Genomic DNA, 15,169 nt, shown 5'->3' with positions numbered 1-15,169 from the left:
ACATGCACAGACACACACACACACAGAGTCCTGTACCATCTGGCTGCACGGTGAGCTGGTTAGCCTTGCTGAAGGTACTCTTGGTGCTAATGTCCATGTTGATGGTGGTGAAGCAGAAGTAACTTGCTGTATCGTTAGGCTCCGCCTTGGCCAGGTACAAGTTGCCCGTTACCTGGGAAACGAACCACCGACCTCCGTCAGGCTTCATGAAGCTAGGAAACTCGCTAACGAACCAGCGGTAGGAAAGAGCTAATGAGAGATGAGAGAGAGGAGAGTGAGACTCGCGTGTGTGTGTGTGTGTGTGTGTGTGTGTGTGTGTGTGTGTGTGTGTGTGTGTGTGTGTGTGTGTGTGTGTGTGTGTGTGTGTGTGTGTGTGTGTGTGTGTGTGTGCGTGCGTGCGTGTGTGCGTGTGCGTGTGCGTGTGTGTGTGTGTGTGTGTGTGTGCGTGCGTGCGTGTGTGTGTGTGTGCACCTGGGTAGTGGGCGGGGGGCTGGCAGGCTAGGAAGGCACCTGCTCCCTCATAAGCCGTCTGTGGGCTCCTCCCTTCCCCAGGGAAGTCATGGAGGTCTGGAAAAGGAGGACAGAAGGATATCACAAGAATAAGAAAAGATCAATGAAATCCACTCAGTCAAGACAAAAATGTACTTCTCACTGAGAAATGTATTCTCTTCACTATGTAAACCAATCAATGGAATGAGATGAGATCCAAATAAGGTTTGATGAACAACAACTGGGATCCAGTAAATGTTGCTGATTATGCATCGTCCCCATAAACCCTGAGAGAAGGGAAAATAATACCTGAATAAATAAATCAATGTACTCACAACCGAATTTGAGGTTGGCGGCCCGGCTGAGTACGGTGCCACAGCGGTTGATGGCCAGACACTGGTAGGAGCCTCCATCACGGCCGAACTGGGGACCACTGATTACCAGGTTACCGGCTACCAGTGTGTACCGGGGGTCACCTACAGGGACGTCTGTACCATTGACGCGCCAGCTACCGGACAGGGAGGGGTTAGATGACAGACCTGTCCGATGCATACTCTGGCTGTACCCTTCTCTCCCGTATGTGACCAATTCATTTGATTTGATTTGTTTTCTGTCTGTATGTCTGTGTGAGTACTTACCTGTACGTAGCAGCAGGACTGGCTCTAGCCTGGCAGTTGAGAGTGACTTTGCCCTCACTGAGTCCCTCTGGGTAGACCACACCGCTAGGCTGCTCTTCAAACACTGGTCCACTGTCATGACCCGTTATGCACACGTCCCCGCCTGTGAACACACACAGCCAATCAGAATCCCCCATCACCCAATGAGGGAGTTCTATTAACCTGAGACATGGTGCACCGGTCTATAGCCCGTGGAGTAAACGGGCAAAATAGATGAGGGAGTTGCCCCCGTCTTAAATGGATTAGTAATCTGTGCTGTTAGGTCATGTAATCAACAAGGTAGGATGGTGCATCGTCCACAAACATATAACATCCCTTTTACATAAAATATATGTTCATATTTTCAAGCACATTTTCATTGGGAAGGCAGATAAAGTGTTTTTTAAATCAAAAGCAATCACTTTTGCATGTGAAAACATAGAATTCTAGTCATTACTCCACGTGTTTAATCTAGCCTACGCTACGGCACTTTGTTTTGAGCCGACTTTGCCTTGGGCTTGGAACAGGGAACATGGTCCACGCCAGGGAGGCAGCCCAGGAAGGCAGCCCAGGGAGGCAGCCCAGGGAGGCAGGCCCAGGGAGACAGGCCCAGGGAGGCAGCCCAGGGAGGCAGCCCAGGGAGACAGGCCCAGGGAGACAGGCCCAGGGAGGCAGCCCAGGGAGACAGGCCCAGGGAGGCAGACCAGGGAGACAGGCCCAGGGAGACAGGCCCAGGGAGACAGGCCCAGGGAGGCAGCCCAGGGAGACAGGCCCAGGGAGACAGGCCCAGGGAGGCAGCCCAGGGAGACAGGCCCAGGGAGACAGCCCAGGGAGACAGGCCCAGGGAGGCAGCCCAGGGACACAGCCCAGGGAGAGAGGCCCAGGGAGGCAGCCCAGTTACAAAATGATTGCAATCAATTTTCACCCAGTGCAAACTCCTCCCACCGAGGTAACCTGGGCCAGATAATCGAATCCCCTCAATGTCCTACTACCAGCCCCGTCAAACCAATCAGGAGTCAAAACTGATTCCAGTGACTTTCCCTTTTCAAACAAGTTGTTTTGTATCACTTTAACATATTTTTGCTTAATTAAATGAAAATGTTTCATCACCAAAACATCCTGAATCCCATTCAGTTCACTAGAGGTAAATCAGAGGTTAATCTGTGTGGGTAGAGGTGGAGGGGAATAGAGTAAAGGGTGTAGGGGTGGAGAGAGGGAGGAGAAGTGTGGGTAGAGGTGGAGGGGAGGAGAGTAAAGGGTGTAGGGGTGGAGAGAGTGAAGATAGGTGTGGGTAGAGGTGGAGGGGGAGAGAGTAAAGGGTGTAGGGGTGGAGAGAGTGAAGATAGGTGTGGGTAGAGGTGGAGGGGAAGAGAGTAAAGGGTGTAGGGGTGGAGAGAGGGAGGAGAGGTGTGGGTAGAGGTGGAGGGGAAGAGAGTAAAGGGTGTAGGGGTGGAGAGAGGGAGGAGAGGTGTGGGTAGAGGTGGAGGGGAGGAGAGTAAAGGGTGTAGGGGTGGAGAGAGTGAAGATAGGTGTGGGTAGAGGTGTAGGGAGGAGAGTAAAGGGTGTAGTGGTGGAGAGAGGGAGGAGAGGTGTGGGTAGAGGTGGAGGGGAGGAGAGTAAAGGGTGTAGGGGTGGAGAGAGTGGAGATAGGTGTGCATAGAGGTGGAGGGGAGGAGAGTAAAGGGTGTAGGGGTGGAGAGAGTGAAGATAGGTGTGGGTAGAGGTGGAGGGGAAGAGAGTAAAGGGTGTAGGGGTGGAGAGAGTGAAGATAGGTGTTGGTAGAGGTGGAGGGGAGGAGAGTAAAGGGTGTAGGGGTGGAGAGAGGGAGGAGAGGTGTGGGTAGAGGTGGAGGGGAGGAGAGGAGAGTAAAGGGTGTAGGGGTGGAGAGAGTGAAGATAGGTGTGGGTAGAGGTGGAGGGGAAGAGAGTAAAGGGTGTAGGGGTGGAGAGAGTGAAGATAGGTGTGGGTAGAGGTGGAGGGGAGGAGAGTAAAGGGTGTAGGGGTGGAGAGAGGGAGGAGAGGTGTGGGTAGAGGTGGAGGGGAGGAGAGTAAATGGTGTAGGGGTCGAGAGAGGGAGGAGAGGTGTGGGTAGAGGTGGAGGGGAGGAGAGTAAAGGGTGTAGGGGTGGAGAGAGTGAAGATAGGTGTGGGTAGAGGTGGAGGGGAAGAGAGTAAAGGGTGTAGGGGTGGAGATAGTGAAGATAGGTGTGGGTAGAGGTGGAGGGGAAGAGAGTAAAGGGTGTAGGGGTGGAGAGAGTGAAGTTAGGTGTGGGTATTGGTGGAGGGAATGAGAGTAAAGGGTGTAGTGGTGGAGAGAGGGAGGAGAGGTGTGGGTAGAGGTGGAGGGGAGGAGAGTAAAGGGTGTAGGGGTGGAGAGAGGGAGGAGAGGTGTGGGTAGAGGTGGAGGGGAGGAGAGTAAATGGTGTAGGGGTGAGAGAGGAGGAGAGGTGTGGGTAGAGGTGGAGGGGGAGGAGAGTAAAGGGTGTAGGGGTGGAGAGAGTGAAGATAGGTGTGGGTAGAGGTGGAGGGGAAGAGAGTAAAGGGTGTAGGGGTGGAGAGAGGGAGGAGAGGTGTGGGTAGAGGTGGAGGGGAGGAGAGTAAAGGGTGTAGGGGTGGAGAGAGTCAAGATAGGTGTGGGTAGAGGTGGAGGGGAGGAGAGTAAAGGGTGTAGGGGTGGAGAGATGGATAAGAGCGTCTGCTAAATGACTTAAATGTAAATGTAAATGTAATGAAGATAGGTGTGGGTAGAGGTGGAGGGGAAGAGAGTAAAGGGTGTAGGGGTGGAGAGAGGAAGATAGGTGTGGGTAGAGGTGGAGGGGAGGAGAGTAAAGGGTGTAGGGGTGGAGAGAGGGAGGAGAGGTGGGTAGAGGTGGAGGGGAGTAAAGGGTGTAGGGGTGGAGGTGTGGAGGGGAGGAGAGTAAAGGGTGTAGGGTGGAGAGAGGGAGGAGAGGTGTGGGTAGAGGTGGAGGGGAGGAGAGTAAAGGGTGTAGGGGTGGAGAGAGTGAAGATAGGTGTGGGTAGAGGTGGAGGGGAAGAGAGTAAAGGGTGTAGGGGTGGAGAGAGTGAAGATAGGTGTGGGCAGAGGTGGAGGGGAGGAGAGTAAAGGGTGTAGGGGTGGAGAGAGGGAGGAGGGGTGTGGGTAGAGGTGGAGGGGAGGGGAGGAGAGTAAAGGGTGTAGGGGTGGAGAGAGGAAGATAGGTGTGGGTAGAGGTGGAGGGGAAGAGAGTAAAGGGTGTAGGGGTGGAGAGAGGAAGATAGGTGTGGGTAGAGGTGGAGGGGAGGAGAGTAAAGGGTGTAGGGGTGGAGAGAGGGAGAGAGGTGTGGGTAGAGGTGGAGGGGAGGAGAGTAAAGGGTGTAGGGGTGGAGAGAGGGAGGAGAAGTGTGGGTAGAGGTGGAGGGGAAGAGAGTAAAGGGTGTAGGGTTGGAGAGAGGGAGGAGAGGTGTGGGTAGAGGTGGAGGGGAGGAGAGTAAAGGGTGTAGGGGTGGAGAGAGGGAGGAGAGGTGGAGGGGAGGAGAGTAAAGGGTGTAGGGGTGGAGAGAGGGAGGAGAGGTGTGGGTAGAGGTGGAGGGGATGAGAGTAAAGGGTGTAGGGGTGGAGAGAGGGAGGAGAGGTGTGGGTAGAGGTGGAGGGGAGGAGAGTAAAGGGTGTAGGGGTGGAGAGAGGGAGGAGAGTGTGGGTAGAGGTGGAGGGGAGGAGAGTAAAGGGTGTAGGGGTGGAGAGAGGGAGGAGAGGTGTGGGTAGAGGTGGAGGGGAGGAGAGTAAAGGGTGTGGGGTGGAGAGGGGAGGGTGGAGAGAGGGGAGGAGAGTAAAGTGGGTAGAGGTGGGGTAGGGGAAGAGAGTAAAGGGTGTAGGGGTGGAGAGAGGGAGGAGAGGTGTGGGTAGAGGTGGAGGGGAAGAGAGTAAAGGGTGTAGGGGTGGAGAGAGGGAAGATAGGTGTGGGTAGAGGTGGAGGGGAGGAGAGTAAAGGGTGTAGGGGTGGGAGAGAGGGAGGAGAGGTGTGGGTAGAGGTGGAGGGGAGAGAGTAAAGGGTGTAGGGGTGGAGAGAGGGAGGAGAAGTGTGGGTAGAGTTGGAGGGGAAGAGAGTAAAGGGTGTAGGGTTGGAGAGAGGGAGGAGAGGTGTGGGTAGAGGTGGAGGGGAGGAGAGTAAAGGGTGGGAGGAGAGGGGTGGAGTGGAGAGGGAGGAGAAGTGTGGGTAGAGTTGGAGGGGAGAGTAAAGGGTGTAGGGGTGGAGAGAGGGAGGAGAGGTGTGGGTAGAGGTGGAGGGGATGAGAGAGTAAAGGGTGTAGGGGTGGAGAGAGGGAGGAGAGGTGGAGGGTAGAGGGGAGGGGTGGAGAGAGGGAAAGGTGTGGGTAGAGGTGGGGGAGAGAGGGAGGAGAGAGGGAGGTGGTGTGGGTAGAGGTGGAGGGGAAGAGAGTAAAGGGTGTAGGGGTGGAGAGAGGGAGGAGAGGTGTGGGTAGAGGTGGAGGGGAAGAGAGTAAAGGGTGTAGGGGTGGAGAGAGGGAGGAGAGGTGTGGGTAGAGGTGGAGGGGAAGAGAAAGCGATAAATGAGGAGAGTAGAAGGTGCAGGTGAAACAGCAGGCTGGAGCAGACAGCTATTCTCAGGGTACACAGAGAATCAGGGTACACAGAGAATCCATGTTACACAGCACAAACTGGGTTAGAGATGTCTCATGACTATATGGGAATCCTCATGGCACAGAGCGTGTGTGAGAGAGAGAGGGAAAGAGGGATGGTGTTTTTGTGCGTGGTGTGTGTATGTATGTATGTATGTGTATGTATGTGTATGTGTGTGCGTGCGTGCGTGTCTATCGTGTCTAGCGTTTTCAGCCATCTATTTCCTGTGTTTGGGGGCTGCGAAATCCACTGGTCACTTACTGTAAATCTGGCTGGATTGATTGCTTTCATTTTACACCTGCAACCCTTTCATATTCTTGCTTGTGCCTGTCATTTTTTCCCACTAACGTTACGACCGGGGAAATGTTTGTAATGACCTGTCAAACACATCCTGGTAATGGCTGAAATGGGCTCAATGGGATACCTTCGCTTTCTGTGGAATCAATAAGAAAGCTTTGCCTGGGATTTAACACACCATCTCCACATCACAAGAAAGAGAAGAAACATAACTTTATTTTGATGGGTGTTAATTTTTGTGGAGTTTTTTAAAAAGTTATAATTTAATACAGTTGAAATTTTACAAAATAGAATAGTTGAAATGAAAGCAACTTCCGAAAATGAAAACTCGGATTAGTGATATTAGTGATATTATGCCTAATCTCACAAACAATGTAAAGTATGTTGAGATAGGTGTAATCTAGAGCTAAGCATGTTGATTTTTAATCCCAGGGTATCCTGCTATAGACACCCTTGTTGAATTATGCAAGAGAACATCACAACAAACGTAATTAATGAGGCAGTCTAGACAGCACAGGTGAGTGCAGGTAGGCCAAGACAGCAGTACAGGCTGGTGGGAGGAGCTATAGGAGGACAGGCTCATTGTAATAGATGGAATGGAATCAATTGAACGTTATCAAACACATTAAACATTGGGAAACCAAATGCTTGACTCTGTTCCATTAATTCCATTCCAGCCATTACAATGAGCCTGTCCTCCTATAGCTCCTCCTACTAACCTCCACTGCTAGACAGAGCAAGTCTTTGGTGGTTGCAGCCTTTTTCCTCTCTTTTATGTTATTTTATTCATATATGCAAATACACCAAGTGTATTTATGCAAATTAGAAGCATAGAAAATAAATAAAAAATACCTGATACAATAAGAACATGTATATATGAGTGCATCTAAGATTTAAAAATAAATAAATGGACAATACATTGAATCCCTAAATTCCCACCAAAATCACTGAACATTCATCATTTGTCCAGTAATATGTTTCTTGTGCTATAATTAAGTCAATATCTGATGGATGTTGTGTGTGCATTTTTATGTGTAAGTGTGTGTGTGTGTGTGTATCAGAGCAAGTCTCAAGCAAGTCTCAAGTCACAAGGTTGGAGTCTCAAGCTGAGTCCCAAGTCACAAGGTTGGAGTCTCAAGCTGAGTCCCAAGTCACAAGGTTGGAGTCTCAAGCTGAGTCCCAAGTCACAAGGTTGGAGTCTCAAGCTGAGTCCCAAGTCACAAGGTTGGAGTCTCAAGCTGAGTCCCAAGTAGAATGGGTTGAGTCGAGTTAAATCCAAGTCGTGCATTCTAAGAGCAAGTTACATTTTTTCAAGTCGTCTCATGTCAAGAAAAAAAATCTATGCAGGCAATGACTTCAACTACATACCTTTGTCTATTTATTGAGGCTACCAGACAGCCCTTTTCCTTATTTTGTATACAACACATTTTGATTATGTAATAATACATTTTTACAACAAATTCCAAATGTAAGCTTCATAAGTAAATTATGAATTTCAAGGCGTGTACCTTTTTCTTCTGAGGCACAGATTAGATGTTTTTGAAACAAATCATTTGGTGCAATGCCTTAGGCCTATGTTAGTGACCAGCATGAATAAGCAAAGATATGCATATAAAATATGGTAGGCTTTATGTAGCCTATTAAAATATGGTAGGATTTATGTAGCCTATTAAAATATGGTAGGCTATGTGTAGCCTATTAAAATATGGTAGGCTATGTGTAGCCTATTAAAATATGGTAGGCTTTATGTAGCCTATTTAAATATGGTAGGCTATATGTAGCCTATTAAAATATGCATGAATTCGTTTTTATTTTTCCCATTCAGTTTCACTCTCATAACCCTCCAAAACCTCCTCACTATGTTAGATCTCCTGACCTGTGTTGATTTACAGTGTGCTGGTCTATTCAGTGGACTGAGTGTGTGTTTCACTAGCCAATTCGTTTTTTGCAACTGCCACACTGTCTCTATACGGTCTCAGGCTGCGTGGACAGTAGTCCACGGGGAATCTGTGCCACAAAATGAGTGACAAAACCTTGCCAGATCATTTCAAGTCATTAGTCTTAAATCAAAGTCGAGTCCCAAGTCTTGAGGATCCAAGTCCAAGTCAAGCCTCAAGTTGTTTGATTTTCTATCAAGTCGAGTCTCAAGAAATCAAATTTGTGACTCGTGTCAGACTCCACACCGCTGGTGTGTATACAGTATGTGTGTGTGTGTGTGTGTATGTGTGTGTGTATGCATGCGTGTGTGTGTGTGTATGAGTGTGTGTGTGTGTGATTCACTTCATCAACAGACCAATGGAGCATTGACGGAGCTAGTAATTACAATTTCATGGACTGCGTGCTGTCCACAGGGATCGACTATGCGTGACTGCACGCTTGGCTACTGTGGAAAAGCTTTTTTAATTTCAACAAAGGAACGCTACAACACATCTTCATTTATCATTCATGAGATCCCTGAATTATTTCAACTCTGTCGTCAAAAGAAAAAAAAAGAAGAAAAAGACATCTCAAGAAAATCGAATGCCTTCCGCCTGCTGGTAAAAAGAAACAGCATTTAATCTGGCCTGAAGCCCCCAAGATCTGCAGACCCCCTACTTTTGGATCTCCAGACACACACTCTCACACCCAACCATCAGTCTGATAGCACGCATGGACATGTTGAGTGTGTGTCTGGTGTTAGAGGTAGTGACTGGCTAGGGAAGCACCATAAAAGAAATAGGTTGCATTGCAAGGGAGAGGTGAATGAAGGGGAGGGGAGAGGTGAATGAAGGGGAGGGGAGAGGTGAATGAAGGGGAGGGGAGAGGTGAAGGAAGTGGAGGGGAGAAGTGAAAGAAGGGGAGGGGAGAGGTGAAGGAAGAGGAGGGAGAGGTGAATGAAGGGGAGGGGAGAGGTGAAGGAAGAGGAGGGGAGAGATGAATGAAGGGAAGGGGAGAGGAGAGGTGAAGGAAGGGGAGGGGAGAGGTGAAGGAAGAGGAGGGGAGAGCTGAATGAAGGGGAGGGGAGAGGTGAATGAAGGGGAGGGGAGAGGTGAAGGAAGAGGAGGGGAGAGGTGAATGAAGGGGAGGGGAGAGGTGAAGGAAGGAGAGGGGGAGGTGAAGGAAGGGGAGGGGAGAGGTGAATGAAGGGGAGGGGAGAGGTGAAGGAAGGGGAGGGGAGAGGTGAATGAAGGGGAGGGGAGAGAGGAATGAAGGGGAGGGGAGAGGTGAATGAAGGGGAGGGGAGAGGTGAAGGAAGAGGAGGGAGAGAGTAATGAAGAGGGGAGAGATGAAGGAAGAGGAGGGAAGAGGTGAATGAAGAGGAGGGAGAGGTGAAGGAAGAGGAGGGGAGAGGTGAAGGAAGGGGAGGGGAGTGGTGAATGAAGGGGAGGGGAGAGGTGAAGGAAGGGGAGGGGAGAGGTGAATGAAGGGGAGGGGAGAGGTGAAGGAAGGGGAGGGGAGAGGTGAATGAAGGGGAGGGGGAGAGGTGAAGGAAAGGGAGGGGAGAGGTGAAGGAAAGGGAGGGGAGAGGGTGATTTTAATAACGAAGACTGACATAATGGATGTGTTCATTTTGATGGGGAACGAGCATGGAACTGAAGTCCATCTTAAAACTTCTTGGATATAGGGGGCGCTATTTAAATTTTTGGTTGAAAAACGTTCCCGTTTTAAACAAGATATTTTGTCACAAAAAGATGCTCGATTATGCATATAATTGACAGCTTTGGAAAGAAAACACTCTGACGTTTCCAAAACTGCAAAGATATTGTCTGTGAGTGCCACAGAACGGATGTTACAGGCGAACCCCAGATCAAAATCCAATCAGGAAGTGCCGCATTTTTTGAAACCGCCTCATGCCAATGACTCCTTATATGGCTGTGAATGGGCCACGAATGAGCTTAGGCTTTCTGTCGCTTCCCCAAGGTGCACAGCAGTTGTGACGGGAGAAGTACAGGCAAAATAAATCTCATTGGAAGATTGACCGCCCAACAACTGCCCGGTGACCCTATCCTCCCCTCTTCTCCAGACCATTTCCGGAGACCTTCTCCCTTACCTCACCTCGCTCATCAACTCATCACTGACCGCTGGCTACGTCCCTTCCGTCTTCAAGAGAGCGAGAGTTGCACCCCTTCTGAAAAAACCTACACTTATCGATCCCTCCGATGTCAACAATTACAGACCAGTATCCTTCTTTCTTTTCTCTCAAACTCTTGAACGTGCCGTCCTTGGCCAGCTCTCCCGCTATCTCTCTCTGAATGACGTCATGATCCAAATCAGTCAGGTTTCAAGACTAGTCATTCAACTGAGACTGCTCTCCTCTGTAAAAGTTTGGCACTGCTAAAGCTAACTCTCTTCCTCTGCTCTCATCCTTCTAGATCTATCGGCTGCCTTCGATACTGTGAACCATCAGATCCTCCTCTCCACCCTCTCCGAGTTGGGCATCTCCGGCGCGGCCCACGCTTGGATTGCGTCCTACCTGACAGGTCGCTCCTACCAGGTGGCGTGGCGAGAATCTGTCTCCTCAGCAACGCGCTCTCACCACTGGTGTCCCCAGGGCTCTGTTCTAGGTAAATCTCCTATTTTATTTGACCAAGTCACTTGGCTCTGTCATAACCTCAATGGTCTCTCCTATCATTGCTATGCAGACGACACACAACTAATCTTCTCCTTTCCCCCTTCTGACGACCAGGTGGCGAATCGCATCTCTGCATGTCTGGCAGACATATCAGTTGGATGACGGATCACCACCTCAAGTTGAACCTCAAAGACGGAGCTGCTTTCCTCCCGTTTGCCCGTTCCATGATTCGCCATCACGGTTGACAACTCCATTTGTCCTCCTCCCAGAGCGCTAAGAACCTTGGTGTGATCCTGGAAACACCCTGTCGTTCTCAACCAACATCAAGGCGGTGGCCCGTTCCTGTAGGTTCATGCTCTAAACATCCGCATTTTTGAAAAAGGAACATTTGCCTCACACAGGAAGCGGCGCAGGTCCTAATCCAGGCACTTGTCATCTCCCGTCTGGATTAAGGTAAATGATGTTGGCTGGGCTCCTGCCTGTGCCATTAAACCCCTTCAACTCATCCAGAACGCCGCAGCCCGTCTGGTGTTCAACCTTCCCAAGTTCTCTCACGTCACTAAACTTCCGTTCTCTCCACTGGCTTCCAGTTGAATCCGCTACAAGACCATGGTGCTTGCCTACGGAGCTGTGAGGGGAATGGCACCTCAGTACCTCCAGGCTCTGATCAGGCCCTACACCCAAACAAGGGCACTGCGTTCATCCACCTCTGGCCTGCTCGCCTCCCTACCACTGAGGAAGTACAGCTCCCGCTCAGCCCAGTCAAAACTGTTCGCTTGTGTTGGAACAAACCCCCTCACGACGCAGGACAGCGGAGTCAATCACCACCTGGAGACACCTGAAACCCCACCTCTTTAAGGAATACCTAGGATAGGATAAGTATCCCCCCCCCCCCTTTAAGATTTAGATGCACTATTGTAAAGTGACTGTTCCACTGGATGTCATAAGGTGAATGCACCAATTTGTAAGTCGCTCTGGATAAGAGCGTCTGCTAAATGACTTAAATGTAATGTAAATGTAAATGTAATGTGTCAACAGCATTGTGACGTATTTGTAGGCATATCATTGGAAGATTGACCATAAGAGACTACATCTACCAGGTGGTTGCTTGGTTTCCTCCGTTGCAATTATTCCGTAATCTCCAGCTGCAGTATTTTTCCGTTCGCTTCTGATGAGAAACCAACTGTCACCACTGATTTATTATCGAATAGATATGTGAAAAACACCTTGAGGATTGATTCTAAACAACGTTTGCCATGTTTCTGTCGATATTATGGAGCTAATTTGGAAAAAAGTTTGGGGTTGTAGTGACTGCATTTTCCGGTCTTTTTCTTAGCCAAACGTGATGAACAAAACGGAGCTATTTCGCCAACACAAATAATCTTTTTGGAAAAAGTGAACATTTGCTATCTAACGGAGAGTCTCGTCATTGAAATCATCCGAAGTTCTTCAAAGGTAAATTATTTTATTTGAATGCTTTTCTTGTTTTTGTGAAAATGTTGCCTGCTCGGCTTAATGCTACGCTAGGCTAACAATACTCTTACACAAATTGCTTGTGTAGCTTTGGTTGAAAAGCAGATTTTGAAAATCTGAGATGACAGTGTTGTTAACAAAAAGCTAAGCTTGTGTTTCAATATATTTATTTAATTTCATTTGTGATTTTCATGAATAGAAAAAGTTGCATTATGCGTTATGACGTTTTTCGCCTACAAAATATTATTTTTGGAAAAAAGGAACATTTGCTATCTAACTGGGAGTCTCCTGAGTGAAAGCATCTGAAGTTCTTCAAAGGTAAATGATTTAATTTGGTTGCTTTTCTTATTTTTGTGAAAATGTTGCCTGCTGCCAGCACAGCCTAGCATAGCATTATGCCATGCTAAACTTACACAAATGCTTGTCTAGCGTTGGCTGTAATGCATATTTTGACAATCTGAGATGACAGTGTTGTTAACAAAAGGCTAAGCTTGTGTTTGAATATATTTATTTCATTTCATTTGCGATTTTCATGAATAGGAAACGTTGTGTTATGGTAATGAGGCTATGATTATGCTCCCGGATACGGGATTGCTCGTCGCTAGAGGTTAATTTACTAGTCAATTCAGTGGGCGTGAGAGGAGAACTGACAGTGAAAGGGATGTGAGGAGGAAAGGTTCTGACTGATGGAGTGGGCGTGAGAGGAGAACTGACAGTGAAAGGGATGTGAGGAGGAAAGGTTCTGACTGATGGAGTGGGCGTGAGAGGAGAACTGACAGTGAAAGGGATGTGAGAAGAAAAGGTTCTGACATTGGAACACAGGAGAAAGAGAATAGATGAGAATGCTGGAGGAGAGGAGAGGAGAGGAGAGAAGAGAAGAGAAGAGTAGAGGAGAGGAGAGGAGAGGAGAGGAGAGGAGAGGAGAGGAGAGGAGAGGAGAGGAGAGGAGAGGAGAGGAGAGGAGAGAAAGAGAGAGAACATGAGGGAAGAGGAGAGGACAGGTGTGGAGAGGAGAGGACAGGAGCGGAGAGGACAGGAGAAGACATGAGAGGAGAGGAGAGGAGAGGAGAGGAGAGGAGAGGAGGAGAGGAGAGGAGGAGAGGAGAGGAGAGAGGAGAGGAGAGGAGAGGAGAGGAGAGGAGAGGAGAGGAGAGAGGAGAGGAGAGGAGAGGAGAGGAGAGGGAGAGGAGAGGAGAGAATAAGAGAGAACATGAGAGGAGAGGGAGAGGAGAGGAGAGGAGAGGAGAGGAGAGGAGAGGAGAGGAGAGGGAGAGGAGAGGAGAGGAAAGGAGAGGAGAGGAGAGGAGAGGAGAGGAGAGGAGAGGAGGAGGAGGAGAGGAGAGGAGCAGACATCGAGGAGAGGAGAGGAGCAGACATGGAGGAGAGGAGCAGACATGAGAGAAGTGGAGAGGACATGAGAGAAGAAGAGAAAACATGAGAGAAGAGGAGAGGACAGGTGTGGAGAGGAGAGGACAGGAGCAGACATGAGAGAATAGGAGAGGAAAGGAGTGGAAAGGAGAGGAGTGGAGAGGACAGGTAATAGAATATAGAAGGAAAAAGTGAGAAACCTTACCGACAGCGTAGCTCAGAGCTAAGGAGCTGAGGCTCAACAGAAACAGCAAAAGCCCCATTCTCACACTCTGATCAGAACTGGACCAAACAGGATCAGAACCAGATCTGCACCACACCAGGAGGAAATTATAAGTGGCTTATCAGTGCCTGTGGAGAACAAAAAGAAAGACAGATTTACTCCTGGTTAAACTACACGGCTAGCACTCTTACACGTGGCCAACAAGCAGAACTTATCTATTCTTCTGAACATCCTAACAGTACAATGTCTCTGGACTGAAGCATTGTGGAACAACACTAGAGCTGGGGTGTGTCCCAAATGGCACCTTACTACTACATCCTTTTTTTGGGACCAGAGCCTTATGGGCCTTGGTCAAAGGTAGTGCATTATGTAGGGAATAGGGTGCCATTTAAGACTCAACCCTGGCTAGTATGCTCCAGTGGCCTTATCTCTTTAGTAGCTATCTCTCCTGCTGCCTCTCACACACCCAGGAGACTGTCTCCCCATGCAGTGTGCACTCTGCTTCATGTTACATTACGGAATAAATACTAGCCCAAGGTAGAGGAGAGAGAGAGAAACAGAACAAACATAACAAACCTTTAACAATGTTGTCTCTTACCTTCTTATATTCCCTCAGTCCCCGCTCTCTATCTCCTTCGCTGTCTCTCTATCTCCTTCCCCTTCTCTCTATCTCCGTCCCTTTCTCTCTATCTCCTTCCCCTTCTCTCTATCTCCTTCCCTTTCTCTCTATCTCCTTCCCCTTCCTTTCTCTCTATCGCCATCTCTTTCTCTCTATCGCCATCCCTTTCTCTCTATCGCCATCCCTTTCTCTCTATCGCCATCCCTTTCTCTCTATCGCCATCCCTTTCTCTCTATCGCCATCCCTTTCTCTCTATCGCCATCCCTTTCTCTCTATCGCCATCTCTTTCTCTCTATCGCCATCTCTTTCTCTCTATCGCCATCCCTTTCTCTCTATCTCCTTCCCTTTCTCTCTATCTCCTTCCCTTTCTCTCTATCTCCTTCGCTGTCTCTCTATCTCCTTCGCTGTCTCTCTATCTCCTTCCCTTTCTCTCTATCTCCTTCCCTTTCTCTCTATCTCCTTCCCTTTCTCTCTATCTCCTTCTCTTTCTCTCTATCTCTGTCAGGATCTGGCCAGGGTTGTTCCGGTTTTTGGTCACTAGATGCCCCCATTGTGCTTTTTGACCTTTTGTTTTCCCTTGATCCCCATTATTATTTGCACCTGTGCCTCGTTTCCCCTGATTGTATTTAAACCCTTAGTTTTTCTCAGTTATTTGCTCTGTGTTTGTATGTTAGCACCCAGCCCTAATATTCTGTGAACTCTTGTCGATCCCGGTGGACTCTCTTGTGGAATTCTGTTTTTTTGTTCTTGTTTATTTATTTTTGAGTATCTCTTGAGGCTTTTTATGCTATACATACCACCTTGTGGATTTACCTTTTTGTCTTGGAGGATTACCTTTGTTCTTGTGGAATTCCTTTTGAGGTTGTGGAGTTACATGT

The 15,169-nt window shown here is 48.9% G+C and overlaps 1 protein-coding gene across 2 annotated transcripts in view; it reads right to left on the bottom strand.

Annotated features, from left to right (window-relative positions):
* cntn2 (contactin 2) overlaps positions 1 to 15,169 on the bottom strand; it is an 87,212-nt gene that overhangs the window by 17,238 nt on the left and 54,805 nt on the right. For both annotated transcript variants that reach the window (XM_046340936.1, XM_046340941.1), the window contains 5 exons: positions 13,655 to 13,800; positions 1,128 to 1,269; positions 825 to 997; positions 472 to 567; positions 37 to 249 (listed from right to left, as the gene is read on the bottom strand). In XM_046340936.1, the coding sequence (XP_046196892.1) occupies positions 37 to 249; positions 472 to 567; positions 825 to 997; positions 1,128 to 1,269; positions 13,655 to 13,712 (682 nt within the window). In that variant the 5' untranslated portion in view covers positions 13,713 to 13,800. The remainder of the gene's footprint in view (positions 1 to 36; positions 250 to 471; positions 568 to 824; positions 998 to 1,127; positions 1,270 to 13,654; positions 13,801 to 15,169) is intronic.

Source organism: Oncorhynchus gorbuscha, linkage group LG03 (genome assembly GCF_021184085.1).
Source record: "Oncorhynchus gorbuscha isolate QuinsamMale2020 ecotype Even-year linkage group LG03, OgorEven_v1.0, whole genome shotgun sequence".
Taxonomy (NCBI): Eukaryota; Metazoa; Chordata; class Actinopteri; order Salmoniformes; family Salmonidae; genus Oncorhynchus; species Oncorhynchus gorbuscha.
The sequence above is the reverse complement of the archived record's forward strand: the minus strand, read 5'-3'. Positions and strand labels throughout refer to the sequence as shown.